At 54.3% G+C, this 20,191-nt stretch overlaps 4 protein-coding genes across 4 annotated transcripts; all 4 read left to right on the top strand.

Moving 5' to 3' along the window:
• Window positions 1-6,330: 6,330 nt before the first annotated feature.
• Window positions 6,331-7,987, top strand: PHYSODRAFT_255711 (hypothetical protein; the record flags this gene model as incomplete). Its single annotated transcript, XM_009528445.1, is given in 4 exon segments — window positions 6,331-6,502; window positions 7,277-7,401; window positions 7,420-7,499; window positions 7,699-7,987. 4 exon segments carry the CDS (start codon window positions 6,331-6,333, stop codon window positions 7,985-7,987), a joined length of 666 nt encoding a protein of 221 aa, XP_009526740.1.
• Window positions 7,988-12,235: 4,248 nt separating this feature from the next.
• Window positions 12,236-14,821, top strand: PHYSODRAFT_502234 (hypothetical protein; the record flags this gene model as incomplete). Its single annotated transcript, XM_009528446.1, has 1 exon — window positions 12,236-14,821. The coding sequence occupies one exon, from the start codon at window positions 12,236-12,238 to the stop codon at window positions 14,819-14,821; it is 2,586 nt and encodes an 861-aa protein (XP_009526741.1).
• Window positions 14,822-15,400: 579 nt separating this feature from the next.
• PHYSODRAFT_331622 (hypothetical protein) lies at window positions 15,401-17,362 on the top strand (the record flags this gene model as incomplete). Its single annotated transcript, XM_009528447.1, has 1 exon — window positions 15,401-17,362. One exon carries the CDS (start codon window positions 15,401-15,403, stop codon window positions 17,360-17,362), a length of 1,962 nt encoding a protein of 653 aa, XP_009526742.1.
• Window positions 17,363-17,767: 405 nt separating this feature from the next.
• PHYSODRAFT_300676 (hypothetical protein) lies at window positions 17,768-19,637 on the top strand (the record flags this gene model as incomplete). The annotated part of the gene is made up of 2 exons (XM_009528448.1): window positions 17,768-18,223; window positions 18,273-19,637. 2 exons carry the CDS (start codon window positions 17,768-17,770, stop codon window positions 19,635-19,637), a joined length of 1,821 nt encoding a protein of 606 aa, XP_009526743.1.
• Between the last annotated feature and the right edge of the window lie 554 nt (window positions 19,638-20,191).

A 20,191-nucleotide genomic window follows, 5' to 3' on the forward strand; every position in this document is an offset into this window, starting at 1 on the left:
TGCCCCGCACAGACACGTTCTTCTTCTTCTTGTTGGTGTCTGTGCCCCGCACAGACACGTTCTTCGTGCGCTTGTCGGTGTCTGTGCCCTGTACAGACGCGCGGTTCTTGGCTTTACTTCGTGTCGTTGCGGCTGCTGCGGTGCAGTCGGAGATCCTCCCCCACTTAAGGAAGGAGCCACCATCCCGAGTAGACTCGGGAGGCGTGGGTGTCTCATGGCATTCACGTAGAAGGGTGTATGCCCGGTCGAGGCATGCACCGAGTTGTTGATGGCGAACTCCGCCATCGGCAGACACTCGCTCCAGTGTTGGAACGAGTGAGCGTACCTCTTAAGCACGTCTACGAGCACGCGGTTCACGCGCTCGGTCTGCCCGTCCGTCTGCGGATGGTCCGCAGTCGACATCGAAAGTCGACTCCCAAGAAGTGTAAACACTTATTGCCAAAGGTGCGCAGTGAAGCGCGGGTCTCGATCCGACACAATGTCGATTGACATGCCATGGTGTTTGAACACCATGTCAACGAACAGACGAGCCGTCTGTTTCGCAGTCACTTCAGCGGGTACCGCAGCAAGATGTACCATCTTGCTGAAGCGGTCAACAAAGACCACAACGCCCGTGTTCCCCTGCCTGTCCGGGGAAATACCGAACACGAAGTCCAAAGACATGGACTGCCAACACTCCGACGCAGTCGGCAGTGACTGCAAGGGAGCTTGCGCGAAAGGCGCAGGCTTCACACGTTGACAAACCTCGCAAGCACGGACGTACTTGCGCACCCATTTATACTGGTGGGTCCAGTAGAAGTCCCGCGTGAGAAGAAGGTATGTCTTCTCACGGCCCGGATGCCCCGCAGTTGGTGCATCGTGATACTCATACATGATCCTGAGCCGCAGGTCATGGTCATTGGGCACGACAACGCGGTCCGCGTTGTCGTCGACTGCACGGTAGAGAATAACCCATCGTGCACCCGATAACGGTGTGCACGAGCACGAAGATGCTTCGGCAGCTTCTGACGAGATTTGTCAGAAGGTGCTGAGCCATAGGCCAGCAAGAGCTTCGCGTCCGCGTCGTGCGCGTACGCGACCTTCACGTCGTCCAACAGTGACGACGTTGGGGTGCTCGATCACATGGCGTCAATGGCATTGACGTCGGCATCAGTCGTGGCGTAGTCAGGTCGACGCCTGAGCGCGTCGGCCACCACATTGAGTCTTCCGGGTTTGTACTCAACCCGGAAGTTATACTCTGCGAAGAATGAGAGCCATCTCGCCATCAGTAGCGAAATGTGCGGCGACTTCACAGCCATCCGCAGCGACGCGTGGTCCGTATAGACCACGAACGGTTTGCTTCCGAGTAGATACACTCGGAACTTCGCGAGTGCGTACTTCATGGCAAGGAGCTCCTTGTCATGTACCGGGTAGTTGCGCTCAGCTGGCTTCAGCTGACGCGATTGGTAGTAGACGACACGATCACGGCCCTCGTGATCGTGCTGCATCAACGCACATCCGATTGCGAAGTCGGATGCGTCACACACAACGTGGAATGGGCGATCTTGGTCGGCATCCGCCAAGATCGGCGCCTCAGTCAAGCCCCGCTTGACTGCATCGAAAGCCTGCTGACACTCAGCAGTCCAAATCCACTCGGCGTCCTTCTTCAGGAGCTGTGACAGCGGGTGTATCATGCCCGCGTAGTCCTTTACGTACTTGCACAAGTACGTGGCCAAGCCAAGGAACTGCCGCAGTTCCTTGACGTTCGACGGCGTCAGCCACTCATTGATCACTCTGACATCCTCAGGGTCAGGGCGGACACCGTTCTTCCCAACGAGACACCCGAGCACGGGTATCTCGCTCGCCCCGAAGATGCACTTCTTCAGGTTCGCGTAGAGCTTCTGCTTGCGCTCATGCGCAAGCAGCTTCCGGAGATGCACCTTGTGCATCTCAACATCGCTCATTCCGTCTGCAGCCCGGCTGTGGACGAACACATCGTCGAAGTAGCTCGGTGCGAAGTCGCGCACCGAGCGCAACAAGTGCGTCACGCACCTGTTGAAGGTCGCAGGGGCGTTCTTCAGACCCTGCGGCATCTCTAGCCACTCCCAGAGCATGCTCACGCATGAGGATCTGATAGAACCCATCGCGCAGATCAAGAGCACTGTAGATAGTGCTCCTGGTCATCGAATCGATGATAACATCTTTTCGAGGTATCGGTGTCTGCGCCGGTATCGCCGCATCGTTCAGCTTGTTGTACGCATGAATGATGCGCCAACCGCCCTGTGGCTTCTTGACACAGAACGTCGGAGCACTGTGCGGGGATTTCGATTCCCGCACTTGTCCAGCTTTGCGACGACTTTCGAAGAAGTCGTCGATCGCTTTGACCTGCTCTCGCGGCAGTGGCCACTGCCGCGTGACACAGTACTTCGTGCCCGGCACGAGATCAATCTCGTGCTGGATTCCCTTGTCCTGCGGAAGCTCCGCAGGAATCTCTTCCGGAAGTACGTCCACGTACTCCCGTAAGATCTCGTAGTAGGGACTCATTTTCAACGAGTCCCAGCTCTGCTCTTCAAAGCGCTCCTTCTTCGTCTTCGCACTGAGAGTGTCCTCGCTCTCAGTGGTGGTCTCCATGAAGAACTGCATCAGTTTCTTCATTCTCGCTCTTCGTTCTCTCGGCGTCCGAGAGAATGCATATTTGCTCGATGCGTCCATCGTGCAAGTCACGCGCGAAGCGCTTCCAGCTCATGACTGGAAGCGAAGTCAACTCCGACGCTTGCGTCGGAGGGTTAGCGAGAGTCATCTCCCTGTACCGGAACCCGGAACAGGTACGCGTCAAGACGTTCAACGTCTCGACGTCCGGCCTGTCAGCCTCCGTCTGCCCGGCAGACATTCCTTGTAGCGTCTCGGCCCCAGGCCGAGACTTGCGCAGCGACGTTCGCATGCGCCGTCTTCTTGTTTTGCGGAGCCCGGCTCCGCTTGGTTCTTGACCTCGTCCAGGCCCAGCCGTGGACGGGTGTTCTTCTTTAGTACCGCCGGCGGGTTCATCCCGCGGGCGAGCGACTTCAAGCCCGGCTTGGTCGCCCGGCGCTTCGTCGTGCAGCCCGGCTGCACGACAGCATGCAAGTTTTCCCGGTGCGGGACGTTTGCAACCGTCCGCACCGCCTGCAGCGTCGGCTCCCGGAGCCGACACGCCATCTTCACCTCGACGCCTGTTATTGGCGGAGCCCTCCATTACGGAGGGTGCGTCGGCTCCCCGAGCCGACGAATCAAATTCGTCCAAGCTATCGACTCCCGGAGTCGATGCGACTTCAATACCTCGACGCCAACCATTGGCGGAGACCCCATTACGGAGGGTGCGTCGGCTCCCCGAGCCGACGAATCAAATTCACCCAAGCCATCGACTCCCGGAGTCGACGGCGTTACGTCACCTTGGCTCTTATTATTGGCCAAAATTGATCCAATCAGATTCGCGTCAGCCTCCACGGCTGAGGCGTGCGACTCGTCTGCGTCATCCGTGCCCCCTGAGGTCGGAGACTCTTCCTGATTCGCTGAAAAGCGGGTGTCGATCTCCGAGATCAACACATTTTCTCCTTCAGCCGTCGGCGGCGACGCCGACGCTTGCTGCTCTTGCGCGCGTGCTCGCGCGCGCCCAGGGCGCTCCGGGACAGCGGCATTAGACGCTGTCTCGAGTGGGGAGTCGCACGCACCGACAGGTGCGTGCGTAGCGGCAACAGGGCCATCGCTCACTGTTCCGCTGTCGCGACCGAAGCGCACGAGAGTGCGCTTCTCCCAATCGATGACCGGATCATGCCGTGCAAGCCACGGCATGCCCAATACAATGTCAAACTTATCGTCCAGATCCAGGACGATAAAGGTCTCGACAAACTCTTGATCTTCATACGTGAAGCGCACGCGTACCATGCGCTTCTCGGTCTTCACGACGGCACCCGTTGGCAGTCGTACTTCCAACATCATCGAAGACAAGCCTTGATAGACTTCGCAGTCGAACAAAGTTCTTCGACGCGCCAGAATCTACCAAAGCACGGAGAGAGCCGCTTGCTCTCATCGAGTTCACATTCAGGATGACAAGGTCAGGCTTGTCATCTTGGTTCTTGTAGTGGGGATGAACCTCACTGGGGGCTGCAGTCCTCAGTGTCGCGTGTCCAAGGTCGACACGCGGAGCTGCATTACCAGTAGGGCGCCCCGCGCCTACTGGGTTCCAGCGTTTTTTGTTTGTCCGCGACGATGCCCGGCATCGCCGCGTCGACCACCATCTCGGTGCACGGGTGCCGTGCACTCTCGGGCATAGTGACCGATCCTTCCGCAACGGAAGCATCGTACGTTACTTCCTTGTTGCTGTTGATAACCAACAGCCGTTGCATTCGAGAGGTCCATTGGTTCCGGACCTCCCGCTATCGCGACCGGAGGCGGTTGCAGCCTCGGCGCATTCGCATGTACTTTAGCCTGCCTCAGACTAAACTCCTCCTGTATCGCAAGAGTAATCGCAGCTTCGAGAGTACCTGGGTACTCACGGAAGAGATAGGTCTTTACAGGCCCATCTCTCAGACCCTTCATGGACGTGACGACCTTGGTCGCCTCGTCTATCGGGTTGGTCACAATGTTCGAGACCAAGTACCGTGCTCTCTGCGCGTAAGCATGGACATCATGCTTACCCTGCTGTAGGTCGAGGAACTCTGCCCTCGACCAAAACTCATTTTGCGGGGGCTCAAACGCTTGTCTGAATTCCTCCTTGAAACCCTCATACGTGCTGAAGCACGTAGGATCAGAGAGTCGGCGTCCATACGCCCAACTTCTCGCTTGTCCGCCAAGACATGACATGGCGAACGCAACCTTGGACAACGGGTCGACGATACGTCGAGCCGCGATGGCAGTGTCGAGTTCGACAAGCCAACGGAGGAGAGGCTCGCCCTCTCTTCCGACATAGTTGCTCACGTTTAGCTTCAACGTTTGCTCGCGCGGTGTCGTCCCCGACGCCACCGTGATAGAGGAAGCAGCATCACGCTGCTCCTTCATGATGAATCCCAGAGCAACACCGTGTTGCTCCGTCGGCGATAGTGTGCGCAGCATTACAGCTACAGCCGCTTCTCCAATGACTGTTGACAGTCGTTGGAGTGCCTCCCACTCTGGATCCGACAGGTGGAGGCAGTTAGCGCGTGCAACATGAGTTGCAGGCGAAGTGGAGCTTTCCATGGGCACCTCCGCCCTCATAAAAAGGTTCTCGGCTCCTCGTTCGTACAGCTCCGTACGAACGTTCAGGTAGTCGGTCGTTGGACGGACTACAAAGTGCTACCAGGTGTAATGGGCCTACCTTGGCTCACTACTACGGCTTACACGTATGCGCACGTGTATGAGGAAGCGTAGGTTTCTTTTACTTGAGTTAAGTATACTCGAGATCCACGAGTATACTTAAATAAGATAAAGACTCCAAGTAGCGTGTTTTGGTAAAAGATGAGAACTGCTATTTGTGTTTTATGTTTCTGACTTCCTCTAAATGTAATATTCTAAACTAGGAATCTGCCAACGGCTGGAGGGCAGAATTCCAATGCTATGCATGTCACTCATTGGCTAAAAGATGCTGCTCTCAACCAATAGGAATCCTAAGTCTCTATGGACCACCCGTCCTGGTGATCCTAAATGTATGTAGCCTTTGGTGTGTCTACACCAAGGACAAGAAAGTCTTTCGAACCTCTAACAGACGTCGTGTCTGTTAGAGTTAAGTGACTGTAGCAACTTGTGGTGTAACCCCGTTACAGGAGGCGTACAGGTTCTGGCGCCGCCAATTCGTGTCCGCCGACAAGCTGCTGGAGATTGAGTGCACGAACATCATGCCCGAGGTGGTGCTCAAGCGTCGGGTCAAGTTGACTGCTTCACGGACCTCATGGTCAAGTGCTCCAAGTCGGGCGCGCTGAGAAGCTGCTCTAGGACGATATCTGGGCAAGTACCCAGACCCGAGCCAGGAGGAACGCAAGAAGTACGAGATGCAGGCCACCATGGCCGAGTCATACTCGCCCGAGGCAATCCACGAGATCTTTCAGCAGTATGACATCAAGGCGCATGCATGGACGCGGACTGGAGCTTCCCCATCTCGTTCAACCTCATGTTCAAGTGCACCAACGGCTCCCAGAGGGGACATACTCGCTACCTGTGTCCCGAGACGACCCAGGGCATCTTCCTCATCTTCCGCTGTCTGCTCGAGTATAATATCAGCAAGGTGCCCTTCGGCTGCGCACAGATCTACAGTGCCTTCCGTAGCCGAAGACTCGATCCGGCCTCCTGCATGTGCGCGAGTCCCAGCATGCCTGTTGTCAACGAGGAGCCGCCACCACGGCGATGAGGAGCACGTACGCGCGCTGCGCCCGCAAGATCAGCAGCGTCAAGAAGATGGACCTGACTGCCATGCGCGGTGAGACGACCGAGCTCAACGCACCAATAAACAGGTGTGCAAAGGTTGCTGCGGACACGGACACGCAGTACAAGGCGAGCCAGGGCCGCATGGTCGCCGGTGATATGATGTTCACCACACCGTGGAGCTGAGCCTTGCTGAGCACGTGCTCACCATTCGCAGCGTGTACATGCGTCTGACGCCAGGAGCTGCGCATGCGCATCCAGAGCGTAGTACTGCCAGATGCTTTTGTTGGTGTTTGACGCCACAGAGGTGGAGTCGGAGAGTCTGCGTCTGCGTCGGCGTCTGGCCCGGTGGCTACTGCTACTGTGAACATGTCGAGCTGATCTTCTGTTCATGCTGGCACTGCTGCTGTGAGCGGTGCTTCTGCTGCTGGTGGGGCAATTCGCGCTGGCGCGTCGGTGGAGAGGAGGCGAGTATTATGTCGAGCGCTGCAGTAAGACCGGCACCAACAGCAAGACGAAGAGCGCATTCAGTCTGTTTCTACTGTGACGGCGACAATGAGCGAAAAGGTGATCGCTGCGCCGACACCTGGGTGATGAACAGTCTGTACGCAGCTACGGCCCAAGATGAGCTGCGTCAAGGCGATGACGTTTTCTCCTGATATCGATGCGCATCGCTGCTGCTAGAGAGACTTTGGAGCAGCGCTTCTTGGCGGTGGAGCAATCACAGCCAGCACACACAGAGCCGGATGATGTGGGTAACGAACACGGGCGACTACGGCGCTTTGGTGAATATGCTCCCAAGCTCGCTGAAGCAGAGCCCAAGATCCCACACATAGCGATGTTAGATCAGGGCGCGGCGGGGCAGCGTCTGTCCACGCTAACACGCTGCTGGAGAAGACGTAGGATAGCGACCATGGGCAAAAGGCAGGCCAACAGGTGCAGCAGGAGGACGAGGACCCGGTGATGATCATCGCGTCGGACGACGAAATGTCCAGTGTCGAGGACAGCTCGGACTCGGAGGACGAGCAGGAAGGCGCGGGGCTCAAGGGCGCCGTGCGGAGCTGCCAGTAGCAGAAGGAGGCGCAACAGCAGCCGAAGGAGAACGAGATCGCCGAGGACTTTAAGTTCGACGACGGCGGCGCCTTCCACACGTCAGGCGGCAGCTCGTGGGACTTCACGGCCACCATCTCGCGCATCGAGAAGATGGCGACCGCCACCCCCGCGGCCACCAGGCGCACGCCCATCCAGGCCAAGATCGAGAAGCGCCGCAAGGAGAAGGAGACCGAAAAACCGGCCACGAGAACAGTGACTCCGAGGAAGAAGAAGAGAAGGAGGAGGTGACGGCGACAGCGAGAGTGAGGACGAGATGGAGGAGGAGTCGGAGTCCTCTGATGACGAGAAGGAGGAGCAGGATGTAGAAGAGGACGACGTTGTCGTGGAGGAGGTGAAGCGTCTCCAATCGCTGCTGAAGGACAGCAAGAAGGATCAGCAGTCGAGTGAAGAGCTGGTGGACGCGTTGGAGAAGAAGGCTGCCAAGTTCTTCGGGATGGACCCTTTCGCTGCCGAGGAGTTCGGCAAGACCAAGTTCAAGCCTTTCGCCGACTTGAAGCTGTCTCGCCCCATTATGCAAACCATCTAGCACCTTGTCTTCGAGAAACCGACGCCGATTCCGATCCCCATCGCGCTCACGGACAAGGACATCTGTGCCCAGACGGGTAGTGGTAAGACCGCTACCTTCTTGCTGCCCATTCTGGAGCGTCTGCAGTTGCGTTCGCGTCGTGTGCAGTCCACGCGTGTCGTGATTATTTGTCCCGTGCGTGAGCTGGCGACACAGTGTCAGTCGATGTTTGAGCAGCTGGCGTGGCTTAATGAAGATCTCACGAAGGTGTGCTTTAGCGTGTGGGTTAGTGAACATGTGACCTCAAAACAGTACGAACAACTATATAAACACACATTATATTGTGAATGAGCTTACTCATGAGCACAAGTCGCTGCCTCATCCGTGATCGAAAACGCTTGGTCACTCAGACGGCGATTAAAGTTAAAGAATGACTTCAGCTCGCAGATTGCCCTCACCGTATCATCACCCAAGCGAGCACGGCGGGCGTTGAGAGCTATGCCTGCTGCTGAAAATGCAACCTCACTTGGAACCGACGTTGCCGTGACCGCCAAAAAATCTTGAGCCATTTGCTTAATACGAGGATAGACGTCCCCCGTAACTTGAAACCACGCGCACACTTGCTTGCTTTCTTTCATCTCACTCATGCCTTCATCAGCTGCTAGCCACCTGTCAAGCTCTTTCGCGAACGACGAATCCTCACGTTGCATTTCCCGACCGCCTAAAACCCCGCTAGTTTCAAACTGGCTGTCGCCTATATCGTCCACAGGGTGCCATCGGATATACTTTCACCATTCTGCTTGGAAAAACGCGCCATGAGGCCCTTCAGCTCGCTACCTCGCTTCTTTTTTGCTGACGGCGGACCGGAGGCTAGTTGCTGTTGGGCCAGAAATGCTTCGCGGTAATTCTTGTTGAACTCATCTTCAATTTCCTCCTTGACTTGATTGACACCTTCCACCAAGAGGTGCAGATACCGCTGAGCACGAGGATCAAGGGCTAGAGCTATCCGGGCTTCTCTTGTATTTACCTTCACCGTGTACTCATCCATCTTGGACTTAACAGCTCCAGCAAATTTCAGTGTCTGCTCGTCTTGTTCGGTTGCTATAGTTTCCGTTGCGTGAAACTGGATCAAAGAGTACGCGTAGAGCAGGATCCCGAACGTAGGATACGTCGATGCAGATAGCATATCAGTGGCTTCTTTGATGGGGCTGAGAAACTGGTAAAGAGCGTCCACAGCCGCCCACGCCTCCACTGAAATCTCCTTGGCCAGCGAATCACTTGGTCGAATACTGAAATCCGTATACTCACGGACCTTACCACGAATTCGGCGAAGCAACTCGTTCAGGGGCTGCTTTAGCGTTAGAAGGCTCTCCATCATAGTCCACGTACTATTCCATCGTGTCGGCACATCAAGCTTAGGGGTTATAAAGTTTTCGTCCAGGTCACTCCACACCCCTTGAAGCGCTTCCGAGAGCTTAGTTGACTCCGAAATCTTTTTCACGATGTCACGCAAATGGCCAATTGCAGAATCGACAAATGGACACTCCTCGAGACCTTCCTTTACTGCCAACTGCAGAACATGCGCGGTGCATCGTAGCTGAACAACAGTTCTTGAAGTCGAGCTGGTGGTTTGCCCGCGTGGCGACCCAGAGTCGGTCAATTCTGCTAGAGCCGTTCGCGAAAGCCTTTCAATATCGCGCTGCAACCGTTCGTTGATCTCAGCTACCATGGTTGTGTTGTTGGTGGCGTTGTCGGCAGTGATCGTCCAAATACAGCGTAGAAGTGAGGCATCCATGTCTTTCACTGCGCGAATGAAGTGGTCGGCGAGCCGTTTACCAGTGTGCGGATACATCACGCGTGTAAACGCAATAATGACAGACCTCATCACCCAGTTGCTGTCAATAAAGTGCATTGTAACTACCATGTAGCCTCTCTTTGACGGGGAAGTCCACATGTCGGTCGTGAAGCTGACACGGCGTCCAGTAACTTCGCGACAAATCTCTACGCGAGCAACATCCTTCTCCACTTTCCATTGGCCGAGGACTTTTTTGCGGATAGTCTGTTGGCACGGAACACTGTTCTCCGGACGCAACTCCTTGCAAAACTCCACGAACTCCTCTTGGTCAACAACCGCAAACGAGTGTGAATTCATAACAATCCATTTAATCAGCTTATCGTCGCAGCTTTTTACAGCGTCTGGGGTCATCACCGCGGCGGCTATGCGGATGCTGCCTCGAGCATTCGATGGTAGTGCGCTGGAATTGCCGTAGACCTCAGGATGATAGTTAACGAGGTGTTTCGGAAGTTACCAGTGCTACGACTGCTCCAGATCTGCTCGTCAGCCGTACACAGCATGCATTTGTAGATACCTGTATTGAGCTCATCAACGTACTCGAACACATCAGAAGCGTTCTTGCGCTTGCGTTTGTGACCCACGGAGCTAGCAACAACGACGAAAGAGATGGACGGGCCGATAGAAGAAACCGTAGAAACGCTGTCGGTGTCGTCCATGCTAGGCAGCGATCCTTCGGTTCGTAGTGATGGGACTTGTGTGCGGCAGTGCACCGCCGGACTTGACTTGTGACCTGAAGGGCGTGGGTTGGTGCCACGTACTCCGTGGCCTTGGAAGCAAAATGGAGAATGAACGTGAGGTAGAAGTACCGTGGTTTCATCCGGTTACCTCCTTGAGGTTGGCGGCTCCCGCGTAGTGGTCAAGGCTTGACCGTCAAGCCCATCCCGAGTCGGGATTCCCGACTGCGGTTTGCCCTCTACTGGCCGATATGCTCGTATCACGTCAATCAGGTACAACAAAATACACAGAGTAACATTGAAGCACGATTGGTCAATTTCTGTCCAATGAACTCCCACGCCAAACGGATTCGATCCGAAGTTGATCCGTTTTAAATCCGGTTGCCGCGGACCGGATTCAAGTCTATTCAAAACGGATTGGCTCATCCGTTTACATTCGGGAAAACGTCAAAAGGTGTATGAATTTGAAACGTTTTGTCAAAAGCGGTTAACTCGTGTCATTAGGTTGTCGGTATGACAGTATGTGTATGTGGTTCCAAGCGCACTAAGGTGCATGATAAAGCTGCATCAGCAACGAATGCGGTGACTGGTGTGTGGGCTTAGATCCAAATCCATAAAATCCGGGGTTAGGAAGGCAACTAGCCCGGTTCGTGGTGTCCATGACTTTGATAGCGAATTGTACGGCCGAGGGACTACAATGAACGTCGTTATCCATTGTAGCCAGGTCAGTGTTGCCACAGTTCTACAATACCTACACTCTCCCCCGGTTGGGGGCTCTCACTAGAGCTCCTTCACCTCCGAAATTCAGATGCAAAATCTACCTAGTATAGCCATGCTATATACGCTTGCGGTTTGCGTTGGTAGTTCCTTGTAGCTGCAATAGCGAAATTGTCGAGTACAGTTGCTCTATATGCTATTATTAGTTGACCGTGTTCGCTACGAGCGTGTTGTTAATAAACTACTGTGCTTGGAAGCTCGATCCTGGGTCTGTATGACCCGACCTCGGCCGATATACCGCGGCAACCAAAACGTGTGTCAGTACGTGTATGATGCGACGTGACGCCCACGACCACTACACCTATTGACAAACGTTTTCCCAACGCATACACCTTTTGACGTTTTCCCGTTTACATTCTCTACTCGTTGCTAAAGATGCGGATAAATGCCTTCGCGCTTTGCCTTTGCAGGCTTCGATAGGCCTGGTACGCTGTTGCATTGTCCGCCCCTGCAATGAAGCCAGTGTGCACCTGGCAATCTGCTCAATCCGCCTGGCAAGTGGCGGCCATAAGTACCTCACAGATGCATTACAGTTTGAGTGTGCAGCTCCCTAAGCGTCGGGGCTCGAGTGTAGTGTCTTCCAGTACATGTACCTAAGCACTACCGCGAAGAGCAACGAGGAAGCCCCCAAAAATCGCGGTGTCCGCGGTGTTAGTGAATCACTAATAGTGATCGTTGAAGGCATTACCGCGGCTCAACTCAATACAACCACACGATTACAGTACAGGTTTTATGCGCGTTTTTCGCGAACGTCTGGGATCGCCAGGCAGGATGGGGTCCGCCCTATTTCGACAGTCAAACCGCAAGTTCGGCGACAATTGGCCACTCTAGCTCACAATTCTGTACGAAATCCTATCTTCCGATGTGCAGCGAGGTTACGGTGCTGCCCCAGCCTGAGGCTGAGCCTCCGCTGTTGTCATTTGTGCTCACTTTGGAAAACACTTTACCGGGACGAAGGAAGGCATGAATCTCCGTCGATTAGCCGCCTCCGTCTTCGTGGGCGTATTGGGCCTTGCGTCCACCACCCCTCGCGTCCAAGTGCAGGCTCAGGAATGCACAGCAAAAGACAACACTTTCGGATTCCTCGTGGATAAGCTACCGACCGCCTACGGACTCAACACTTGCGTGGCCAACAATGTCGGAACGATTGCTCTAGCGGTTGCTAGCACTATCTTCAGTAGCTGCGGAATGTTGGACGTCTACGATGTGGTCAAGAACGATGACCTGAAGAACCTCTTCACACTGTTCAAGGACATCGCTGCGAAGCCTGCCGACATTTCCCCTATCGTCTATAACTACATGGCCAACGCCAACGACGACTCGGTGGACAACCTGTGTGACGCCTTCAGCGACGCCCTCGGACCGTGTGGTCAAAAGGTGCTCCCGAAACTCATCCCCGCCTTCCAGAAGGACAACGTGTGCTGCGGCCAGATCAGCAACCTCATCGACCTGCTCAACATCGTCGTGCCGCCCGACAAAAACCAAATGTTCTTTATCCTCAACGAGCTCATCGACGGCTTCAACAGGTTCCTGTGCTCTAAGAAGGGCGATGACTCTTGCGGCCTGGATATGTTCCAGCAGTTGACGAAGATGTACACGGTCGAGACGTTCGACTTCTTTGATGACCTGGTGTTCCCGTTCATGACTATCGGTCAGGGCGAGGAGTGCTCGGGCCTTTCGGGCAACCCGTACAAGAACACCGCGTCGCAGTCGCCCGGGAAGACCATCAACTTCGGCTGCTGTGTCCACCAGATGCGGCCGCTCATTCAGACCATTCAGAGTGCTGTCAAGAACGTGGTGAGTGACGAAACTTGGGACATCCTGAGTGGAATGGTGGCGTTCAAGAACCCGAAGGGAGGCTTCGTTGACACTCTCACAGGAACCAAGACTTGCGAGTTTGACGGTGATTCTTGCGAAGACCCGAAGGGTATCACTGACGACGTTGAGATGACGCGGGAGCCTGGTTCGAAGAACCCCGGCAAGAACGACCTCATTGACACGGATTGCACCTTGGAGGACAAGTGCAGCGGAGACAAGTCGGTGTGCAGCGAAGTGTGCAAGAGAGGCTCTGTCGCCGTCCCCGAGTGGCTCAAGTCTACTCTGGCGTATCAGCGCAACTTGGCCAACAGCGGTCCGTTCTGCTACGCGCAGATCCCAGCCTCCCACAACAGTGCTATCACTCTCGCGGACGGCTTCGGCAACCGCGACCAGCTCTTCAACAAGAACCTCAACCCGGACAAGTGGTATTCGTACCTCAAGACCAACAACCAGGTGCTGAGTATGACGGACCAGCTCGACATTGGTATCCGCTTCCTCGAGGTTGACACCCACTTCTTCCTGAATGACCTTCACACTGGACACTGCGGTAACCTTGGCTCGGACGCTGTTGCGGGATTCTTCGGTGCGATTGGTAAGACGCTTGGCAACTACGGCACGTACAACTGGGGTCCGGAGCTGTTGGGCTGCTTCCCTTCGATCTCTGGAATTAAGGCCTCGGAACAACCACTGACAAAGGACTCGCTGGATGAGATTATGGCCTGGCTCAACGCCAACCCCACCGAGTTCGTGGTCGTCTACTTGGACACCGGTTCGGATATTAAGCGGACGGACAAGTTCGGCGCTATCGACACACTATTCACCGACACATTCGGAGACCTGCTCGTCCCGCTGACGGCGTTGGATGATCTGGCCAAGGGCAAGTGGACGGGCGGCAGCATCAACGAGTTCATCAACGCTGGCCACCAAGTCTTGGCTCTCACCAACACCAAGACGAAGGTTGCCTACAGCCTGTACGATATGTGCACGAAAGAAAAGAAGCTCACGGTTGAATTTATTGATGATCTGCCTGACGCTAAGCGCCAGATCAACGGGATCACGATCTACAGCGAGACGAACTGGATCCGCTCATGGTCGGAGCAGCTGCGCTACATCTCGCTCGCAGCCACGGGCGCTCTTACCAACAAGTTCCCGGTGTTCTTGGACGCAGAGAGTATCCCCAATTACCTGCGGTGGAACCTGAACCTCATCGCTCTCGACAACGCCGACGTCGCCAAGATGGCGGCTCAGGTCTGGTCGTGGGCGGAGAACGAGCCCAGCACCACCGCGGCTGGCGCGTACGTGCTTATGGACAAGGACGGCCGGTGGGTAGCTAGCACAAAGGCCAAGAAGGGCACCCGCGCGTGTTGGGACAAAGCCAAACTGGCGTGGTCCATCGTAAACTTCGCTAAGGACTGTCCCGCTGGAACGACCTTTACGGCTCCGACGGACCCGTACCAGAACTACCTGCTGCACGAGGCGCTCGTCGCCCGGAAGATCGTGGGCACGTCGCTAGTTATCAACGCCACCTTGACCGCGGTAGGCGCGCCCACCCCCGTGCCGTCGGAGGTTGCGGTCATTACGGATGATGGCCCTGCACCTGCTCCTGCTGCTAATAGTACTGCCGGCAGCGCTGCCACGGCAAGTACTGCTGCAAGTGCTGCAGAGACCATAGAGGATACGAAACCCGATACTTCGTTGTGTAGATCGCCAGGAGCTTGCGGTCCGAGGTAGAGCTGACATTTTCTCCTATGTAGTTGGGTCCATTAAACTTGACGTTAGCGTTCAACTTGACCAGCTTCTGCTCACACATCGCAGGAAGTTTGCACGTCACAGATTTGTACTGGAATCCCCTCCTTTTAGTCTTTGGTCGCATCTTCTGGTGATCAAATCCGCCCTTTTGGCTCACCAGCAAAACGAGCCCATTTTTAGAACGGTCTAAATCTAGAACGGAGACTTGCAAAAATGGTTGTTACCGACACTTTTGATGTGGCCCCGCCACTGCCTGCTACTGCCCTGGATCTTGGTAGGTAGTTCCGAGCTTTTTCTGGGGAAACCGATGACAACAGCGCCTCTGGTTGAGCGCGGAAAAATAGATTTTTAGTGCCGAACAAACATATTCAAATCAGCCCTGATCGCAAGGCATACAAAACAGAAGTAGCGCCGGGGTGTGGGGTGTCAACATAAATGCTACACAATGGGGCTCGGAACACAAACACAGTAATATCTAGAATTTGAATGCTCTAAAAAGTGGGCCTAATCTGCCGGTGAGCCGCCCTTATAGTCTTTAGTCTCAGTTCCCACTTGTCCAGCATGGAGCGCGTGCCGACACTGCCGTTGCCGCTCTTCTCGAGCGTCGTGGGCTTCGCCGTGCCCGACTTCTCGGAGGAAATCGTCTCGGACAAGCGCAGCTTCTTCTTCGCCTCGAACCACCTCAAGAACTTGGCGCTCGTGTCCAAATCGTGGCACAATTCCGTGCGCGAATTGGTCGCCCAGTGCCAGCGGTCGACGCTGACGCTCAAGTTCCACACTGCGAGTCGCCCCGAGCTGCTGGAGATGAGGACGAAAGTGCTGGCGAGAGGCCGACACGTCACAGATCTGAGGATCTCCATGGGCCAGGTCGGCTCCTTCGGGGAGTATTTCAGTCTCGGACGGCGTCTACCGGAGACTTTGGACACTCTGGAGCTCGGGTGGGACGCGCTGATCGCACGGATGCCAGGGCTGCGTCGGCTGGACTTGTCCGAGATGCCGCTGTGTAGTCCACACACTGTGAAAGTCGTGGAGGCGGCGACCAAGTCCTGTCGGGAGCTGGAAGCTTTGATTCTGCCTGGAAAAGAGCACTATGAAATGCACCCGGGCGCTGAGATTGACCCTCTTTTGGACGCGGTGTACAAAGGACTGGAGAGTTGGAGACCGGCGGGACATCGACGAGGACTGAGGCAGTTGAAGGTTCCAACGATTAATGAGAAGACGCGGTTCCAGTCGTGCAGGAAGTTCTTCGACAAGCTGGTGACGCTCTGTCCGCAGGTGGAGTATCTGGATGGGTACAAACAGTCGTTGTGTGAGATGGACAGACTTACGTGTCAGGACGTCTGGCTGCTGAATTTGGAGGACTGGAGGAAGTTCAACGCGGCGTGTACGAGTATTCGAGAGTTTAACTGGGTCGTCGCTCCGTTTGCAGACCCGTACTTTGAAGTCTTTGGGGAGTACGTGAAGCCTCAACTTACGAAGCTCATTTTCTGCATTAACATGCTCTGGGACTGGGAAAAGTACTTCGTTGAGCTGGATAGGGAAGCGGGATTGCTGGCTAGATCCAATATCGTCGATGTTGGTCGTGCGGGCTATGGATGGTTCGCGAGAAATCCTAGTAGTGCACTATTGGGCTGTCCAGGCTTGCAGGAGCTTGAAATCGCGCTCTACGGCCCACCGGATGAGGACGAACTCGATGATCCGTTTACTTATAACAGAGACCAAGGTTACTTTCCAGACGATGAAGTTCTAGAGAAGAGCATTTTCGGCGACGAGTTTTGGGAGACGCTGGCTACCAACTGTCCACTGATTAATCGCATCGCATTGTGGGAAGTCGTGGAGGGGCTTGAGCTCCATCACATCCATTCTTTTACGGACCGCGGACTGATAGCACTGGCGCAACTGAAATACTTGGATTTTATGGAGCTGCGCCCCATAAACTGCACTGGAAGCGGGCTTTTCGAGTTCTTGAATGGCTTCTCCGATGAGTTTACTGGACAACGCACGTTTCAAATTTGTGTGGGAAGTAAATCCATTATGCCGGAGCACGAGAGGACAGATTTGAATTTCTATGACGCAGTCATGAGTTTGCTGACGCGACTCGCCGATACGCATGCAAGTGACCTGCGGATGTCACAACAGAGAATAGTACTTCGCTTGAAGAATGCCATCGCCAGTTCGGTGGAGAGGGACTGGGGTGTCGATTACCTCGAACGGCTGAAAAAGGTTGTGGATCGCGTCAAGGAAACCCACCTCTCGCTTCGACTGCGCATTACGGCACACGGCTACAATGGTGTAAGCTTCAGAAGTATCAGTGAGTTGGGTCTCTACGCTGCGCACGCTGAGCCCAGCGTTTGGTTCGGCTGGGACGAGCAAGAGAGCAATCGCGATGTAGTCTTCGTGAACCGCGGCGGTGTGCCATACATTGATGAAAGCTCTGAAGCCGCAGCTGGCGATGATGACGAAGGCGATTCCGGCAGCGACTATGACATGGAGCGCGACAACGATGAGGACTTTGCGCTGTGATGTGATGAGTAAGTAGTGCCTCGCATTGCTCGATAGTGATGCTGCCCAGATAGCGTTAACGTTACAGATTTGTAACAAGAAGATAAATTTCTAGCAAGTTGAAGTGCGTTTTCACCGTTCACGCTTATTTAGTCGTTGTTCGCAATGGTCGCAGGACCTTGAAACATCACAAAGACGGCTGATTTGGACAGATCTCGTTGAGCCAAAACCAATCATGGTCTCTGAAATATTGAATATTGACGCCACTAGAACATTTTGAAATTTCAGCGTTTCTTCTCAAAAATCGTCCACCACATTTAGCCAGGGTCCGACTAAATAGCGTGAACGGTGTACACAAAATCACTTGCCAAAATCCATACAAAACGGAAAGAAATTTAGTGCAAAAGATCTTGGTGTTGGAGAAAAATGGAGCGTCTCCCGGCGCCGCTCTTGTCGTCCATTCTGGCAGTCGCAGTGCCCGGATACACTGAAGACTTGGTCCCTTACAAGCGCAAGCTTCCCGGCGAGCTCCTGAAAGCCCTCGCGCTGGTGTGCAAGGCCTGGCTGGCTGTCATCAAGGATATCGTATCGCGCTTCCAGGCATCCACGCTGACTTTGCACTTTCAGACGGGCTCCGAGTCGGAATTGCAGGAAATTCAGCGCCAAGCGTCCGACAAGGGTTCACAAGTGGTAGACCTGCGTATTTGCATCGGCAAACTCGTTCCGCGCCCAGGATTCTACCGAAATTCCGATGCCATATCTCTATGCAAGAGGGACGCCCCGCCCCTCGACGGTGTAGATCTCAGTTGGGATTCGCTTTTCCAAAGCTTTACCAATCTAAAGCGACTGGATCTAACTCTAATGACTTTGGAGAGTCCCCACGTGAAAGGGATTGTGGAGGCAGCAGGAAAGCATTGTCTACATCTGGAAGCTCTGGTTCTTCCGAGTCGTTTCCGAGCGATTAGCCAATTTGTTCCTCCGGACCCAATCGATTTGGTTGACTCGACACTATGCCGTTTATAAGGCTGCAGAAGATTGGTGGCGTGCTGGCGACCAAAGGGGACTACGACAGCTCACGATTCCAACGCTGAATTATGATAACTGTTTCGCCTCGTGTGCCGAGTTCATCAGAAATGTGGTGAAGTATTGCCCTACCGTGGAGTATTTGGATGGATACGTGCACTCGGTTCGTGATACAGACGTTCTAACTTGTCGAACGTTCTGGCCGCTTACGGTGAACTTGTGGGGGGATTTTTGCGCTACGTGTACGAATCTACGTGAGTTTAACTGGGTGATTGCTCCATTTGGAGACCCGTTCTTTGAAATATTCGGGGCAACTGTCAAGCCCCACTTAAAGAAGTTGACGTTCGGCATCAATATGTTTTGGGACTGGGAATACTACTTTCGCTGCTGTGACGAAGCCTCGGGGGTGGAGAGAAATGCCGCAGCTTCTTCAACGAGACCAGGTTACGGTGTTAACGCTACTCGAGTTGCCAGCGCTCTGGAGGGATGCCCAGCGCTGGAGGAGCTCCGTGTGAACTTGTATCACCCGGTGGATCCCGAGCACAGAGGTTTTATAATCGCTGCAAACAACGATCAGAGGCTGTTTCCTCTCGATGAGGTTGTGAATATGGACGCATTCGATGACCGCTTGTGTGAAACGCTGGCCACGTATTGCCCATTGGTGTCGTGCGTCGAGATTAAAGAGGTTGCGCCTGGTCTCAATCGTTCACTGTCCCCTATCCAGACATTCACGGATGCTGGTCTAGAGTACCTGGCGAAACTCAAATTCCTGAAAACTCTGCACTTGCGCCCGATCAGCTGCACCGCTAAAGGATTGCTCAAGTTCCTAAACAATTTGTCCGACGAGTTTGCTGGGCAGCGGACGTTTGAGCTTGCTGTGGCTGGAAACACCAGAGCGTTGTCAATGGACTTTTACGTGTTCCTTCAGGAGCTGTTACGCCTGCTAGGCGATGCAACCCCCCATGAGCTGGCGTGCGCGCAGCAGAAATTCGTGCTTCGAGTAATTAACTCAGGCGAGGCTGTGATGCAATCCGTTTGGGGTGAAAGTTACCTCAGCTCTTTGAAGAGCATCATCGAGAAAGTCACGAGAGTACACGAGTCATTGAGGCTACGGGTTGTGAGCGCGAGGGAGCGTGGAACTACAGAATTCGCGACTATTCTTGAGTTTGGGATTTACACACTGTCTGGCGAGCCTAGTCCATCGTATGGCTGGTGTAGGAGCGAAAGCAACAAAATATTCGTCGTCAAGACCTATGATTACACTTCAGACTAGTGCCGAAGCGTCAATGCGGAAAGAAGACGTTCATTTATCTTCGGGTGCTGACATTAAAGCTGATGATGCTGTCACTGCATGAGCTCACAAACAAGGTAGCCGTTGGAACAGGAACAATACGGCATCGCCTTCTTGACTCTTATCGGTGGGAATGCAGAAGCTAGTGTAGCTCTGACGAGTAAAGAGGCGGGCGGGCATTTCGCATCGATACGGCGACTAAAGGGAAAGAGCGAAAATTGTAGGCCCTACAAAACTACGCAGTCAATTCGATTTTTTGTTTGTTTTTTGCTTACTGGTACTGTGATCGAAGTGGGCCCTGTCGTCCCTTCACTAGTGTAGTGTGCATTGTGTTGTACCTTTCCACCTGGAAAACTGCGTCGTCATCAGTTCTACCTTCAACTTTGCTTTACGAGTTTTGAGGTGTGCTAGAACCAACAACAACAACACACGAAGCTTAAGGCCAAACACCACCTTTTTTTAGAGAATCAATGCTACTAGTAAACCCACCTGAGGGCCGACTACAGGCGCATCGTCGTGCTTCTTGTCAGCTTGTT

Source organism: Phytophthora sojae, assembly GCF_000149755.1.
Source record: "Phytophthora sojae unplaced genomic scaffold PHYSOscaffold_4, whole genome shotgun sequence".
NCBI lineage: Eukaryota > Oomycota > Peronosporomycetes > Peronosporales > Peronosporaceae > Phytophthora > Phytophthora sojae.